The following is a 17,035-nucleotide window of genomic DNA, read 5'->3' as shown; positions in this document are numbered from 1 at the left end:
AGTTCGATGGAACGCTGGTGTTGGGGGCAGCTACTACCGTAAGTTCTGTAGCCGTGGATGGACAGCAGTAGAGGTTAATAAAAGAAGGTTAGAATGTTGGTGGGAAAAGAGCGGAGAACAATCTGGGAAGACATGCGAACAAAGAAGTCAGACTAGCATAAAAATTTCATAAAGGTAGCCTTTTTTTGGCGAGCTGATTGTACAGAGGCGTTAACGACTAAGGGCGCTGTGCAACGCCACCCCGTTACAAAGGGTAAGCCGCTAATCATCATCATCAACTAGAGTTCCTCTATATAGCTCCCTGCGGGAGCTATATAGAGGAACTCTAGTTGAGAGAAACTAGAAATCAGGAAGGAAGGTTTCTATTGCAGTACGCGAGGCAGTGCATTGCTTTTTGAAGCACGGGCGGGGTGTATAAGAACACGGGCATACACGGGTAACTGTATACAGGCAACAGGACGAAGCCGTATAGCATATTGTCATAGACTGCACAGAGATACGACCACGGCGGGACGATGGTGAAGCGACGTGGACGGAAGCTTTAGGATTTGGTGTGAGGAGGAGACGAAGAGGCGGCTGGAGTGGTGGTGGAAGAAAAATAGGGACGAGAGTGGGACGTAGGAAGGGTAATATACCGAATTAGAATTTAGAACAGGAGGGGGGGAGAGGTAAACAGGTGTGTAAGGGCAAGAAGGGCGGGGGAGCGATGGGAGCTTAAAACCGGAGGGGAGGGGGGCTAACCCATTAAGTTAATGATGGGATCATGGGAAAGCCAAATAAGTAGAATAACACAGGCGAGTCAGTTGCTGAAAACCGACGTCCCCTATTCATCATCATCATCATTGAGCGATGTTATTTTCTTGTTTTTCGTCGCCGCTTTTCTTTTTGTAAAAATAATTGAACAACGTCTACAATTAACTTCTAACATTACTTATTATCATCTAAACTCTCGCTGTTTTATGTCATTTTTCCCGATTTTTGACCCCTGCGGCCGAGACAACTCACTCGGCGAGCCGGCCCGGATAAAGTGTGTTTCGGGAACATACTAGGCTTAAAGTGCGTTCGGTGGCAAGTGTCATTCAGGTTTGCCGTTTAGCTGCGCCTGAATGACATTTTAGCCGAGTGCACTCTATGGAAGTGCACTTAAATAGGCACGTTTTCCAGACACATTTCAAGATTCCCGGGTCGTGCACTGGTTGAGGCTGTCGCAGTAGTGGCGCCGTCTGCTGAGCTTTGAGAGAAACGCGGTGTCTTTTTTTCTTTCGCCCGACGCGCGATGTCGCTGCAAGCGGGCTCCCGTTTCACAATCGCGTATGGATATGATCTCTTGCTCGCGGCTCTATGGCCGTGCGCTGTATCTCGGTCGGTCGATCGTTCATCGGGACAGCCGTCGAGTGAATAGCGCTCGCCCCTTTCCGTTTGTTTCACCTCCCCAACCGCGGCTGCTGCCCAGTCAGTGAGCGGCGCCAGCGGGAGCAGTTCGGCCCATGGTGAAGAACGCTGCCAGTGCGCCCCTCGACGAGCCTGTGCGTGCATCAGCTGAGTGAAGTGCCTCGCTTACCACCATGACTCGACCACGTTCCACCACCACCGGCGGCAGAGGCCCCGCCGTAAACACGACACCGCAGTACTCCGCCGTGGTCCGCGCCGATCAGCCGTTCGCGTGCGCCGCAATGACTCCTAAGCCGACGCCGACCTTACGGACTACATGTCGCCTGCGCCGTCGTTCGCTCTGAGTGTGCAGGAGCGTCGTCTGCTTTTCCTGCGGTCGTCTGCAGCGCTTATTATGGCCGCCGTGCTCAAGCGGCAGCGTTCTCGACGCCGGCTCGCAGCGCTGACGTTCCTCTCCAACATCTCGCTCGACGGCACGCACAGGGACACCAAGCTGGGCATATTCAACCGCTCCTCGCAGTCGTGCGACCTCGCGGCGTCCGAGTACGAGCCGGCGACCACCGCTAAGGCCGCCGTCGTCGGCGCCCGGGAAGACGAGGACGAGCTCGCACGTTCGCCGCCTCTGGCGAAGTGCGCCGGCGACTCGGCCGGGAAGGCGAGCAGCGAGGAAAAACTGGCCTACTGCGGAGGTAGCAGCCCCCAGGAACGAGATAGGTGAGCGGCCGACGGGTGCCTTTCACTTTTTTTTTCCCTTCCTTCTCGCGTGTTTGTTGGCCTTTGAGCGAGCGTGGTTTTGTGCCGCTGCGGAGTTTCGATCGAAGAATCGAGCGGCCGACTGGCGGGTGCGTTTTGTAGCGAGCGCGAAGCCTCATTTCGCGGGCGCCCAGTCCGATTTGTTTACGTTGGTGCGGGGCCAGCCGCCGGCGCAGAATCGTCGAGCGGCAACGTTCTTCCGGAAACGAGCTCTCCGCCGTACTCGCGCGCCCGCGCGTTTCGCTGAGCGGGTCGGGACGGTGGAAGAAAAAGAAAACAAAAAGGAAGGCGGAAACCATTCTTGTGCCATATCCTTGGTATCGAAGGCTAGCTGCTGTTTGTGGCGCTGAGCTGAAGCGGTGCGCGGGCAATAACAAGGTCTTCTAAAATAGATCGCAGAGATCGCAGCTGCTTGATGCGGAATGTGTGTAACGTACACGTTGCGTCAGCCTGGTTGCGACCAGATTAATGCGGTTTCAGCATCTGTAATTTAGTAAGAAAACGCTTCTACGGCCCGTTTGTTTGTAGGATTGAACGTCGTGATATCGAACGTTGGGTGTCACATTTTGTTAAGTATTTGTAGGCACGAATGCTACCAATCTCGAGTAGTGGTCCAACTGCATTGCATATGTGTGCGAATGGCGGCGTTTTCCTTAAATTTTGTTTTAATTTTTGTGTAGGGAACTGAAGCGCATTACACCCTGAGATGTGAAGGTTCTCATGCGTGAGTGACACCCAGGTAACTTGACGTTTGCATGTCTGGATTACACCCAGATGAGTTAACGCTTGCATGCGTTAATTTAATACACCCTAAAAAGTTCACGCTTGCATGCGTGAATACGTTTTCGTGTACACGCCTAATTGGGCGTTAAATGTGTTCTTTTTTCGTCTCTTTCGGTCGACAAACATTTGCCCCGAAATTTGCTACACTAGTTAATGCGGCTCAATTCAAAGCCGTGCGAAATTTTCGCTCACTTGAGATAGCGCTTTGGACGTGACATTTCGGTGCGTCTGTGAGGTGCATTCAATTATTCAATATCATGTCGTTGTCGCACTCGGGGTAGGGCTATAACGCGTCTCGTGGACCACGCGGGTTCTGGTTTTGGTATGCTAGTAGCCGGACGCTATCGCCTGCTACGGACTCGGGTTCTCACGGACTCATTCGCGGTGACTCTACGCTGTGTACTGAGACGCCACCCCTTATCAACGTGACCTCATTATGTTACTCTTTTTGTCGCGAATTTTTTTCCCCACTCCGTGGTGACCTTCGTGTCTCGCTTGCTAGCGCAATCGGGTGGAAACATCATCCCTCAGGCCGTTTTGGACGCGATGCGTCGGGTCGGCTTTGGCGCGGGTTATCCATGGTGCAGTGTATGGGCGCTGGTGTGCATATGGTGCTGCTGCGGTGCCCGCCTAAAGACAGCGACCGCGTTGACAGTAAACAACAAGGAAAGATGGCGACGATGGCCGCAAACGCAACAACGGTTACAACGACAGCTACACAGGCTTCTTTAGAGCATAACCGGATAAAGTTATCTTGAAAAAAAAAAAAAAAATGGCTACCCGTGTTGCACTTATACACGCATACGGGTTGGGAGATATGGTCTTGGTAATGGCATAGCTGCGAAGGTAAAGTGGTCCTGTATTATAATTTGGCGCAGGGACATTGTGTGATTGTAAGCACAACGCCCCTGCAGTCGTGCTGTTCGATGTGGGAGTGAGATCTCTTTGCACTATTGGTCGGACTCGGCGAAACCTGCTCATCGTCTGGGACTGTAACTTACATGTCTTGATCCTTGTGAAATACAGAGAGTGTCAGCGGGGATGCGACATTTCCCTCCGCACGGCGGTAATACGGGGCAGCAGCCGCCCAGCTCCGAAGACCCCGCGCATCTTGTGCAACGAAGTTACTTGAACATCCAGTGCACCTTTATAATGTGTGACCGTTCGCACAAGCGGTGGCGGGAGTCCCAAGACCCGTCGAGGCGGACACAGCCGGTGATCCGCGCTCGGCTTGTCGTCTCCACGGCAACGTCGCCAGCGTTGCGAAGGCTGGCGACGTCGTCGTCTCTCCACTCGGTCGTCGTCTGCGCGTCCACCGCTCTGCTGGTTGAGCGACGCGAAAACGAACAGAGCGCCGCAGAAATTTCGCCGGCATGCCGCGTCAATCTGCTCACGCAATAAAAGTGCAATTGCGCGTGTTTATGTCCGTTTCTATTCTGATCGCCTGGCAAACTCTCCAGAACTCGAGTGCAAGCGCTTGAAGGTAGGCTTGGCGGCGTTGCGAGTTGCAGTAACGCATTACAGGGTGAGTGATATGCAATCCGTTTGGCCCACGTCCGAACACGGTATAATTTACTCTTCGACGTACCTATTCACCGTTCGTGTAGATATTGCATGTGCGCTTGTACACCGTTACACTTGAAAGAACGACAGGGCCCGTCCGAAAAACTTGAAATAAAGTTGTTTATTTCTTGTTTACTATGTTTACACACACACCGAATGGGGGAGGGGAATGAAGGAATTATTTATTTATTTTTATTTATTTATTTTACCTTCCGAGCGAGAGGCATTACAGAGGGGAGTGGTTACAAGTCAAAATACAGAATACAAACACAGTGTAATTGTTACCCGCCGCGGTGGCTCAGTGGCTAGGGCGTTGCGCTGCTGAGCACGAGGTCGCGGGTTCGATTCCCGGCCGCGGCGGCCGCTTTTCTGATGGAGGCGAAAAGCAAAAACGCCCGTGTGTACGAGATTTCGGCGCACGTTAAAGGGACACTGAAGTGAATTTGTCAAGCTCCCGTTTTTGCTTGCACTGCGTAGACTGGCTCAAATTAGCACACTTTTCATCGTTTATCCGGTTGACAAATCGGTAATTATTTTACAAAGCGCGAAAGAAGAAAAACTACCATGCGCGGTTTGCGGCGGCCGCACCAACTAAGGCTGTGACGTTGGGAGGAGGGGCGCCGTGATTGGACGATGCCCAAGGTTAGCAATCACACAAGTTTCGGTTTCGGTTCTGTAAAACATAACCAATGGCGTTGTTGGATGGGCATTCTCAATATCTCAGTAATCATCGTACCGCGCTTCTGCCATGTTGTCGGCTGTAAAATGCACAAGATAAGCCTCCCAGGACGGCTTGTAGTCGTAGCATTCACTAGCCGAGACCTACGCAGTGCATGAACGCCCTCCGCGTACCCGCAGACGCCCAAATGTCATGCGCTTTTCCCCCATATTTGGAGCTTGCCTCCCTCATGCCTGTATCGTAAAAAGCGTGTTCGCACCAGGCCAAGGGTCTGTTCATTCTGGCCTGTGCCCACTGCCTGCAAGCAGTCGGTGCTTATGGCAACAGCACGCCAACGAGAACTCGCTAGCGCGCCAGTGCCAGCCTGCGCGCGTTTTGTGAACTAGTTCGTGTAGCCATGAACGTTGCGGCCAAAAAAAAGGTGAACTCAATACAGAAAACATCGGCGGAAAACAAAAAAGTTAACTTACAAAAAAAAAAAAAAAAAGCACGTACCCACGGGGATTCGAACTCATGACTTGCAAAACATTTGCGGTGACATACCTAGCGCCCCAGACAACTGAGCCACGGAGCGGGATGCGGAGGCGTAGTTAATATAGGGTATATATTGTACAACCGGTTTACACTTTTATTTAGTTTTGGCATTTCAAGCAGCTTAGGTGACTATTTGTTGTACTGCGATCGTGCAGTAAGCGTCGCCCGAGTTTCCACAGTAGCTCACGTCTAGCAATTGCATTTCGTAGACGGAAAAGCGTTCGCAGATGCGTAGTCGTGCTGCTGACCGCTGTGCTTGTTCGCCCAGCGCAAAAAAGTGCTTCCCGCACCCTAGTCTACGCTGTACGGTAAAAATGTCAGTTGATTTTATTTCCTTAGTACCTATATTGACTTCGCTGACTCTTCTCCCGCCTTCAAGAGGCCTTATATTTTCCTACTGGCGTACCAGTCAGCGAAGCGTCGCATGTGCGCTTGTGCCGCGCTTGTGTGAAGCGACCTTGACTTGGAGCTAGATACAGTGTACAAACAAACCAAGTAAAGAAAGGCACATTCTTCCATTCACAAACGTGTCCTGGCTTCGTTTCAACTAAGCGAACGAATTGCGACCAAGCAATTTTTTTAACCTCCTTGATTGCGACGACCCGCCGGCGGCCGGCGGACGAAACGCTGGGCCGACTGACTCTGTCGGCCGGGGAGCCGTGCAGTAGCGCGGCCGGGGAGCCGTGCAGTAGCGCAGCCGTGGCGCAGCCAATTGCCAGCTCATCCCCTCCTGACGTCACACGAAAACGCCACAGAAAATGGGCGAGCGTAAAGAGAGGAGGACAGCATTTTCGAATTAGTTTTTCTACTAAATAAAATCGCGTAAACGCGCCTAGAGTGGTCGAAACGTGGCCTGGGGACTCCGGACTACAATTTGCGCTAGTAATCCCGCAATGTTTACTTATCACTTCAGTGTCCCTTTAAAGATCCCGAGGTGGTCAAAATTAATCCGGAGCCCTCCACTACGGCGCGCCTCATCGCCTGCGTTGCGTCGGCGCGTTAAACCCTACAATCAATCAATCAGTGTAATTGTTAATAAGAAAGATACATGACGTTGCTCCTAATTATACAATCTTTGCTACGCATGCGCGAAACAAATGGTTATCGGCAATTGTAACAATATCTTCGGGAAGGTGCGGCAAAAAAGTCTGATAAAACGCTTTCGTGTTGCTTGGCTGAAAACCCACTTAGTGACGATGATCGATGCGAGAAGAAAGGTACAGAGGCCGGGGGATTAGTTCATCGCGAAGAGCAACATGATGATAAAGCTTTTGGAATAAAGTTAAGCGAGAAATCTTTCGGCGAGATGATAAGGATGGAAGCCCAATGTTTGACTGCATGGCACTTATACTTGCACCTCGGTTATTGGCGGTGAGCCCGACCACGGGCGGCGCTGCGAAGCGCGCCTCCGTGACGTCAGCTTAGGGATTCTCGCATTTGTCGTCTGCTTCACTCCGGCTCGCTCTCCCTGCTGTTTCTATGCGCCTGGTTGACGTCTGACGCTCGTCCGCACCTGATTTTGCGTGTGCGTAACTTTTTACCATAATAATAGACTTAAAATCGCATACACTAGCTCTGAAAGTGAGTTAAAGTACAGTTTTGTATACCGCTACGGAAGAAACATTGCCGGCGTCGCCCCATTCCTGACGAAGCCGGTTCTGTGCAGAGCGCGAAGGGCCGGAGTTAGGCGTCAGCTTCTGTATGAAGCAGCCTTTCGAACAAAGGGAACAGCCAGCTGGTAGTAACCGACAACAGCGAAAATACAAGACCAAAGCAAATTCCAGGCCCTCGGGGCTTTCGGCTTTGACAGAAGGCATTACGATTCCCGGTAATCACATGCAAGGTAAAACAGTTTTTAAAACCTTGCCGAACGCTGGAAAGTATTGTGTCACATCACTTTACGTTGTCATGCATGAAAGTATGCCGACATGAACTGTGGGCTGCAAAAACTGTGGGTTAAGTTTCAAATAACCCACTGTGTATAACCACGTGCTGGTTTTATACCGGGATTCGAACCAGTATGAAGGTGTATAGAGCAAAACGAGTCACGTCTACGGTAAATATACAGTAACACTTTCCTTTGTTCAGACCTTGAGGGATATTTCGGTACATCTACGTCAGCCATATCCTAATTTCAGATAAGCGTTATAGGAAAACTGCACTCAAGAAGAGGAGGAGGAGGTGGAGAAAACTTTTATTAACCGTAAAATCGAGCTGATTATTATGCCAGGTCCTCAGTCCAGGACAAGAGAGCAAGATGAACTTTCTTAAATTCATAGAACCACAATCCCGAGTAGACCAGGATTTGTTTTTTACGCCTGTAAGGGTTGGAAAACATTAAAGAGCCGCTTGGGAAAATTCATCGGCTTCGGTTCTTGTAATATATACACGTATATACTATTTATTGCATTAGTTAGCGAATTTATCAAATCTTCAACGCCGTAATCATGTCATAATTGTTCGGGTTGAGAGTCAGTTCGTTATTATTACGATAGTTACGATAAGAATTCGGAGCACAAAAGCCGCCAGTACTCGGGACAACGTTGTCTAAGGCACGATCGCGGTGCATAGCACAAACCTTGTCATTGTATTTGCATGTGAACAAGCAACGCACGCTGCCGGTGTGCCCCTTCTTGCACGCAGCCATAACGAAAGCCAATTTGTGAAAAAGGGAATGTATGCCATACAGCCTGAAAAAAAAAATCCACACGATCTTTGTGAGCCTCCCAAACATCCCCAAACCTATTATAAGACGTTTGTGACGGTGTAGAAAAGGTAATGCGATGGGCATAGAAAAAAAAAACATTCATGTGATACAAGTCAACAACAACGAAAGAAACAGAAGAAAGCCGCTTTCTTTCCTGTGCGATGCGCGTGTACGAGCCCGGCGCTTGGTATACGTAGCGTTAGAGTGTTGAGTCTTCATAAGAGCATCTCAAGGATACTGTAGGGAAACCTACGCATTTTGCATACTTATCGAGGAGCTCTTAGCGCTGAACCTTGCGAATAAACTAGAAAGGACGAGTTAGACACGATCTTCTTACCGATGCTGTGAAGAAAGTTGTTCTTTCTCTCCTAGTCTGTTGCAAACTGATGGGGTATACAACTTGAAACTATTCAGATGTATCTGAAGCTGGCAAAAATAACTGAATTACCAGAAATACGCTTTTAAATGCAATAAAGCACCAACGCTCACTTTTTCTAGCACACGCACTACTGCCCCTCACCAGCGGAGTGTAGCAGACGACAGCGGCGCGAGTCCCTAAGCCGACGTCATAGCCAGGGGGCGCCACTCAAACATCTCACCGCGAATAATTAGATAGTATAAAACGAACACAGTTATTTTGTACCAGTTCAAGTGCGTTAATTAGATTAGCGTGGTGAGGGTCCCAAACATGTACCTATTAGGCGAGAGAGAAAGAAGCTCAAGGCGGCGGTCGTATGAGTTATCCCTCTGAGCCATAGCCGTGTACAGCTTCACGTGATAAGAGCGCCATAAAAAAAAAAAGCAATGCAGCCGCAGACGTGACACGTTATTTCACAAGATCTCGAATCAGTGCGATGATATCTGAACGTCGCACGCGAACATTTATGTAAATATCAGGGGAACTTGTCGAGTACTGACTGCGTCAGTAAGAAAATGTCGAAGTGGGATTGTCGTTTCTAGCGCCGTCTCGCCGTCGCCACAATGACAGGGGTTCAAGGGTCTCTTGGGAGTCCGTTTATGAAGCTCGTTACGAAATCACGGAGAGTTTTTTTTTGTTGTTGTTGTTTTATGTCCAAGGGTAGTGATGCTAGGCGTTTCTCCGGTCAGCTATATACATACGGTGCGTGTGGGTTCGACTGCGTGCGTGCGAATGCCATCGTATTCAACAGTAATACAACTAATACACTGTAAAACTATTTACACCCTTAAGAGTGTAGATCGCTGTCTATAACACCTTTGCACCCTAGCAAAAACACAAGAATGCACTTCTAAAGGGTATTTTATTGCTTATTGCACCCTTTCAAATGGTGTTTTGTTTTTGATAGTTGTAAGGGTGTTACACTGTAAGGTGATTTACACCGTTTTGTCTATAACTAACAGCCTTACACCCTATCAAAAAACAGAGAAAAACACGCTTTGACAGGGTGTAATTTCCAATTTAACTCCCTTTAAAATGGTGTATTGTTGTGTTTTTGCGATGATGTAAGGGTGTTGACGAAAAAACCCTTGTTATTTCTTTATCTTTTTGCGGGTGTGTAAGGGTGTTACTTGCAGAAAGTAATCACACCCTCAATGATGTTAATTATTTTACGGTGTAATTATAGGTAAAAAGGGGGTAAATCATTTTACGATGTAGGGGTTAGAACACTGCAACCTCTCCACGTAAGCGGGAAAGATTGCCCAGTGTAACGCCCATTGCCGCGTAGTCGTCGGGGGCGATTTCCTTCCGCTGTATCGGTCTTGTCATTCGTTCTTTCTTTTTTTTAATTTCATCTGGGTCTGGAGAGGTGTCACCAATTTCCAAACAATGCGCGCACTCCAACCGACTTCTTCGCGGTGGAACTACAGCTCTAAAGACCACTGTCGCTCTTCCGGTGGCAAACTTATGGTGCTATCGCTTCTCGCGAAAGGGTGGCAGGCGTAGTATACGCAGTAAAGATGCAAATCATTGTCTATAACTAGTACCCTTACACCCTAGCGAAAAAGAAAATGTGAAATTATTTACACCCTTAATGGTGTACATCACTATCTATAACACTCTTGCACCCTAGCAAGAAAACAAAGTAAAACGCACTTTTAATTGTGTTTTGTTTTTTATAACGCCCACACACCCTAGCAAAACACTAGCATAAAGCCTTTTAAAAGGGTGTTTTACCGTTAGTTACGCCCTTCCAAAGGGTGCATTTCTTTGTTTTTTGGTAGGGGGCAAAGGCCCGCTCACACTTGCGATGGCAGCGACAAAAGCGACGCAATCTCGGTCGTTATAGTCGCCCGGCATCGCGCTTGTCGCATCGCTCACGTCGCTTTTGTCGTTTGTGTATCGACCAGTTTTTGTCGCCGCGACGAGAGCGACTTGAGCGACGCGACACGAGCGGCAGAAATCGCGCCGCTTGTGTCGCTCTGTCGCAAGTGTGAAAGGGCCTTTGGGGTGGTACAGACAAAAGGGGTGTAAAGTCAGCGCAGAGCCGACTAGCTCAATGTAAAAAAAACAAGAATAAACACCAATTATGCGCAAAGAAACACGTGCTTTTATGTATACCCCCACATCTCGTGGCAACTTCGTTTACTTGTGAAGCGTTAGGTGTCTTAGGCGTACTGAGGAACCGATGCGCACTATGTCAGGGTGGTTGCGAGAGCGGCTGCAACCTGGAATGTGATACATAAGCGACGTATTACATTTGTCTCGCTCCATCTGGAATGCGCGGCGGCCGGAAAGGACGCGCTGCGAGGAATTGCTCCGTCGTCTGGCTGTGCAGGTTCCTTGTGCGTCTGTGTCGCGTGTTTTTGCCACCGGCGCGCACCGTCGACGACGGCGACGAAGACGACATTCCTTGGGGATGGGACACGCGTGTCGGCTTACCGTCGCCGCAACGTACACCCCTCGCTCGCCTCTGAAGGGTCGTGTGTACCCGCCTTGTCTCCACGTGTGCGGACTTTGTTCGCGGTTTTGTCTGTCGCGAATCCAGCGTTAAAGGTGCCATGAAGACAAAATACGACTTTTGCTCTATTTGAAAGAACTAGACTTAGGTAACTCACTCAGCCGCGAAAGACGCTTTTGAACCGAAGAAGTGCGAGAAATGTCGAAACACTTTCAAATTTCGCGCTGCATGAGTGACGGAACATGGGCAGGAACGACGCCATAGAGGCCGGCACTAAAAACATCCCTTTTCGTCCTCCGGTGATTCCAAATGGAATCGCATCGCTCTAGCCGCTGCAGCACACTAGAGAACAAAACCAAAACTTCTAGTTTTTTGGGGGAATTGTCCTCGAAGGGTGACTTTTCTAATATAAATCCCAATTGTAGCGTTTTAGCAGAGACGGATCCGCTACAAAGAAGAAAAGGCTCCAGTGAACACGAAATCACGACGTCGAGGCTAGAAAAACCAGAGGCCCTAGTTGCATGCCCAGGCTTGTAAATCTGTAAATATTTGCACAGTGGGTCCCATTGCTTGCTTGTAGGCTCATGTGGTGATAAAATTTAGGAAAACGGAGAACAAAATTTTTTCCCGCTCAAACTAACATTTTTAACAGCCAGACGTCTTAATTATTTACCTCATTAATGAATCAGTAACTACTTGCACTACCAGCTCTATTTTTCGTTTTTTGTTTGCGGGCTTTGGGGAGCCGTGGGATCTAGCAGAACACAGAGAAAACCTTTTTGTGTTTGAAAAAAGAGATTGGGGCTGAAAGGGTTATCAGTGTTGCGCGTTGGCATTAAGTTATGGGAACAAAATGAACTAGGGGTGTATACGGTCGCCCAATCATGTTTTTGGCGGCGGCTTAGGTTGGCGGATGCCTCTCGCACGAACCAGATTATGGGATGTCATCGGAAAATCGCCGGAAAGCCTTTGTTTTCTGTAATATCTCGATTATTTGTTTAAACATTGCTATAGAATTGGTATCATTGTTATGAACCCAACTTGCATTTCGTCTCCATGGCCCCTTCAAGGGAAACTGTGGCCGCAAAATACAAGACCTGTAGATCGGGTAGCCCGTACACGAAATAACTGACGTCGCAATTTCTTGCAAACTGAAGTAAACCGTCCGGGACAACGAGGAAGGAGCAACGGCATTTTCCTGACTTGTAAAGTTCGTTTCATGCTAAGCTTGGCTTAAGAATTTGGGGGGAACGAAATGTTTAAAGTGGCGTGACGTCAGACTAGAAGGAACCTGCCGCGGTAGCTCAGCGGCTGAGGCGTTGTGCTGTTAAAGGAGCCGTGAAGACAAAATACAAGTTGGGTTTATTACAAAGACTGCTTAGCCCCGATAACAATGATACCAATATCATCGAAATCTTCGAACAAATAACGGAGATATGAAAGAAAACGTGTGAAGCAGTCGCGACCCCCTAGCCAATTTCCCGCAACTTTTCTATGACGTCACGGAACCATTTGTTTGTGCGATTGGCGGCCGTCTAACTGACCTGTCGCGACGACACATGAGTGGACGTCTGTAATGGGGCCTCTAGTTCCATTTGACCGCATCACTTGAATGCTAACGTGCAGTTAACGCACTGAAAATTATGTTTTATTGTTGGCCCGTATGACGTCATTCGTGCTCATAACCCGTCACTGTGGCGCAAAATTTGAAAGTTTTTAAATACTTCTTGCTTTTTTTTTCGTTAAAAAACATCTTTTGTGGATGTAATGGAGCTGAGTGAGATACTGAATCCTAGTTCTTTCAAATTAAACGAAGTTGTATTTTCTCTTCATGGCTCCTTTAAGCCCAATGACGCGGGTTTGATCTCGACCTAGGGGGCGCTTTCGCGATGTAGATGAAAAAAAACAAGAACGGTCCTATGCTGAGATTTCGGCGCGTGAGAAAGATCCCCAGGTGGTCCTATTTAATCCGGAGCCCTCCGCTTAGACGCGCTTCGTAGTCCAGGGGCAGCTTCGGCGCGTTTAACTTCCACAATCGAAATTTAACCCAAAGGACGCCACGTTGGCTCGTGGCTTTAAAATGAGCCATACAGGATACACACCGGATCATAAATAGGGATTTTTGAGAAGCCTTTGGTCAATTCTGTACAAGAGGCTAGGACGCCTTCGTGTCGTCCGCAGTCCTATTGGAAAACTACCTGTTAAGACTCATTCACCGCAAGCATGCATGCAACGAGGGAAAGCAAACTGCATAGAGGAGAACGTTCGCGGCGTTTGCTTCGGTTTGAATACTGCGAGTGAAGAGAAAAGTTAAAGGAGCACTGACACGAAAATTTTATGTTACACTTTTATTGCTTTTATCGATGCTTAATGGCCTGGCGAACCTGAAACAGCACTTCAAATACTTCAGCGCGCGATAGTTATTTATATTGAACGGCCTGAAAATCGTTTGTTTCAAATTCCCGCGCTTTCATCCCGAACGGGGCATATGACAGAATCCCTGACTGACCTCACCGCTTTGTGCGGACGTCACCGGCGCCCGCTCGCCGCTCGTGGGGCCGCGCGCATGAAGTGACGTCACGAGTTTTTGACGAGCGCTGCCGCGTCACTTCTTTTGGCTTTTACTGGATTATGTCACGCTGATGTCCATTCGCTGAGTACCGCTCCACGCGCTGCTCCGTCGGCACGATAAATGAGATCAAATTAAACTATGTTCTTCGCGTCGCAGGCCGCTCATATTTCAGCCAGGATATTCTGTTGAGTGAAGGAAGCGAACTGTGCAATAATATTAACGCCGAAAATTGGTGTCAGTGCTCCTTTAAGTAACTGCATTTCAACATTAAATTAGGCGAAGCTGTTAAAGAATACATTAAGGATGGTCCTTAAGGATGATGACTCTCAGTTATGCTGTCATGTAAGCGTACCCCCAAACACAATAAATCAAAACATAGACGAACTGAGAATAAAATTCTCAACCCTCGCGGAGAGTGGGCATGTTGACAGCTCTGAATGAAATCTATACTCTCAAAGAATACGTGAATACGTGTCGACGCAACGCTAGTGCTGCGTAAGACCAGTGCCAGCGATTGAGGGGAAAGAATGACTAAAAGAAGCGACGTGACTATTCGTAACGTGCGTAACCGCGCCATGGCCCGCTACTACGTGTTTAAATGTTCCCCTGGTACTCTGAAGCACCGCTGAATGTAGGCTAAATTTTCCGAATGATTAACTCGCACACAAAGCGAGTACCGCAGCATGACAGCGGCCAGAATGGCACCGGCCATTAAAATATAAGGCGCGTTCGTAGCCTTTCATTCTGTGTCGGCTTTGTGGCGCAGTGGGTAAAGCACCCTGTACCTTGCGTTCCGCCCGCAGGGTCGTGGGATCGAAACCAGGCGCCGATAAGTATTATTTTTTTATATAGTGTAGGGGGAGGGGTGCGGACCTGTTGTTGAGAGCGAGGAGGGTAGCGTGATGCGGGAGAGGAGGAGTGGGGGAGAGGGCGCGCCTGCGCGCTGAGCTGTTGCGGACGGACGGCGGAAGCTACATGTGAGTTAAAGAAATGCTCTGCATTTAAAAAAATGAAGAAAAAGCCATCCTCTTCTATGGCTGAAATCGACCGCTTCTATTTTTGGGGACTCTATCCTTGTCGTGCGTGCGGTAACTTCATTGATATGTGACGCTGCCGTGCTCGATGACGTGGCCCTGAGTTGCGCAGGCCACAGCTAACTGTGCGAAAACCACGAGTGAACGCCAGCGACCATTGTTTCTTCCCTTTTACGACGCGAAAATTCTATAAAAAACGAAAACGTGTTGCTTGTTTTGTTTTGCCCGTAGCGCCTGCAGCAGGTCAGTTTCACTGACTATGCCGTGTTTAAATCTCTGCTTCAAGATTTTTCCTTTTTGCTTTGTCGCGCTGATTTCGTGTTCAGTGATGACAAGAGTGTATACGCCCCTTGGGCTCTGTGCAAGTTTGCCATGTCGTCAGACAGGTTCAGATGTGTAGTCTAAAGGTCGTAAGATGACAAAAAGAAGAAACAACAACAAAAATCAAGACATGTTAGTCGCTTCTGCCTTTCCGCGTTCCTCAACGCGCCTGTCTCACCCATCCGTCTCCTTGCTTGCACGATTGCGACGTATACACTGCGGGAACCGCCTCGCGTCCGACTCGCAAGAGCGAGCGGGAATGTGAGAGTGCAACTTAATTTGTTTCGTTCGGGCTCAAGCGGGCCATGCGGCCGCCCCTCTTTTGCGCTAATCGATCCGTATTACGTCTACACTCGGCCTTCTCAAGTGCTCGGCAGAAAAGCCTCCCGAGGAGAATAAAAAAGATGGGGCCTAGCAGCCGACCCTTGGGTACGCCGCTGTTTTCCTTTTTTTTTTTCTCTCTCTCGAGATTTGATTGCTCTTTCGCGCGTCGCTTTTGCCTCGGCTCTCTCTCTCTCTCTCTCTGTCTCCTTCGTTTCGCTTTGCACAGCAGGGCTGGCTCGCAGTACGGCCGTGCGGTTATAGCGGCCTTGGCAACAGCCGCTGTGATTCTGATGCTGCATCGACACGACAGCTGGTCATGGCGGGGCTGCTCCGTCGTCAGCTCTCTTTCGGCGTGAATAAAAATAATAGCGGCCTTAGAAAACGTTACCCGTCCCACCCGTTACGAGCGTAATTGGTTGAAAGGGAATTAGACTTTGCTCGTTTCTCAACGTGTTGCTAGGATCGTCTTCCCAAACACTGTTCCCAGGGGCGAGGGGCGCGCGGCCCTAGACGCGTGTATGCGGCGGCCGTTTCGGGCGCGCTGTGCTTTCGTTAACGTTCGCGCAGCGGGTATTCTCCTCCAACGCTCTTGGAGAGAGAGGATATATGTTTGATTGAGAAGGCGAAACAGAGGACCGAGAGTTGCGCGAATCTGTTTCTAGGCGGAATGTAGTGTCTTTGTGCTGTGTAGTTTTTGCTTCACGGAGCTTGCATTGTTTGGCTGCCGTGAAGTCGCCTTCGCGTGAAAATAAATCTGAGAAGTGTCGCACTACTGCAGCTAGCTGACTGGCTCATTGCTGCATCATTGCTGAATGTTGTGCTTTGCCAAATTATTTTAATTTGTCCATTCATTCGCCTAGGGAACCTATGAAGGCCCTCCTCTAACAGCAAGTACAACGTGGGTGAGGAAGGGAGGGGGGGCTATCGCCTAGCACTGTAGATAACCCGCTGCAGTATGCGTAGTAACAAACGTATCCATCTACAGGTGGCATCTAAAGATTAATTACCCAACGCAGGCATATTATGCAACAGTATAGTGTTACAAAGACTTTCAAAATTTTAAACGGCGTGCGAAGTTATGAACTGTCAGAAAAAAAACTCACACAGCCAAGACGTAGAATCGCTGCAACGTACTTTTGACAGGTTGTCACCTTAGTTTTTCGCGCATTCCAAGTGAAAAAGAAAAAAAAAAAGTGTCTTTTTCCTCGCGCGCAAAAAGTTTAAGGGAAACGTGTCTAAACCGTGAGCAGAGAACCCAAATGGGATACTTCATTTTCAAACCGTCACTCGAGGCGTGACCCAAGCGCGGACGGACGGTGGTACACTACAGTTGAAATCCAAGCAACAGCCATTGTTTCTGAACGGTCCCTTGGCCGAGTCCAGAAACGATTGGCGGGAACTCGGTCCACTTGCTTGGCGCCGCCCTCAGCTCGGAATGAACTTACGGTCGTTTCTGTCTGCATCTGTCAGCCGCGCTTCTCTGCACACACCATG

General features: G+C 49.0%; 1 protein-coding gene across 2 annotated transcripts in view; it reads left to right on the top strand.

Annotated features, from left to right (window-relative positions):
- Positions 1–1,310: 1,310 nt before the first annotated feature.
- LOC144158889 (CDK5 and ABL1 enzyme substrate 2) overlaps positions 1,311–17,035 on the top strand; it is a 100,857-nt gene continuing 85,132 nt past the window's right edge. The window contains exon 1 of one of the 2 annotated variants that reach the window (XM_077690072.1): positions 1,311–2,106. In XM_077690072.1, coding sequence (XP_077546198.1) covers positions 1,709–2,106 — 398 coding nt within the window. In that variant the 5' untranslated portion in view covers positions 1,311–1,708. The remainder of the gene's footprint in view (positions 2,107–17,035) is intronic. The other variant, XM_077690073.1, reaches the window with a different exon arrangement.

Source organism: Haemaphysalis longicornis, unplaced genomic scaffold (genome assembly GCF_048455015.1).
Source record: "Haemaphysalis longicornis isolate Haplotype H1 unplaced genomic scaffold, Haemaphysalis longicornis Haplotype H1 scaffold_10, whole genome shotgun sequence".
NCBI lineage: Eukaryota > Metazoa > Arthropoda > Arachnida > Ixodida > Ixodidae > Haemaphysalis > Haemaphysalis longicornis.
This window is presented reverse-complemented; position numbering and strand designations above follow the sequence as displayed.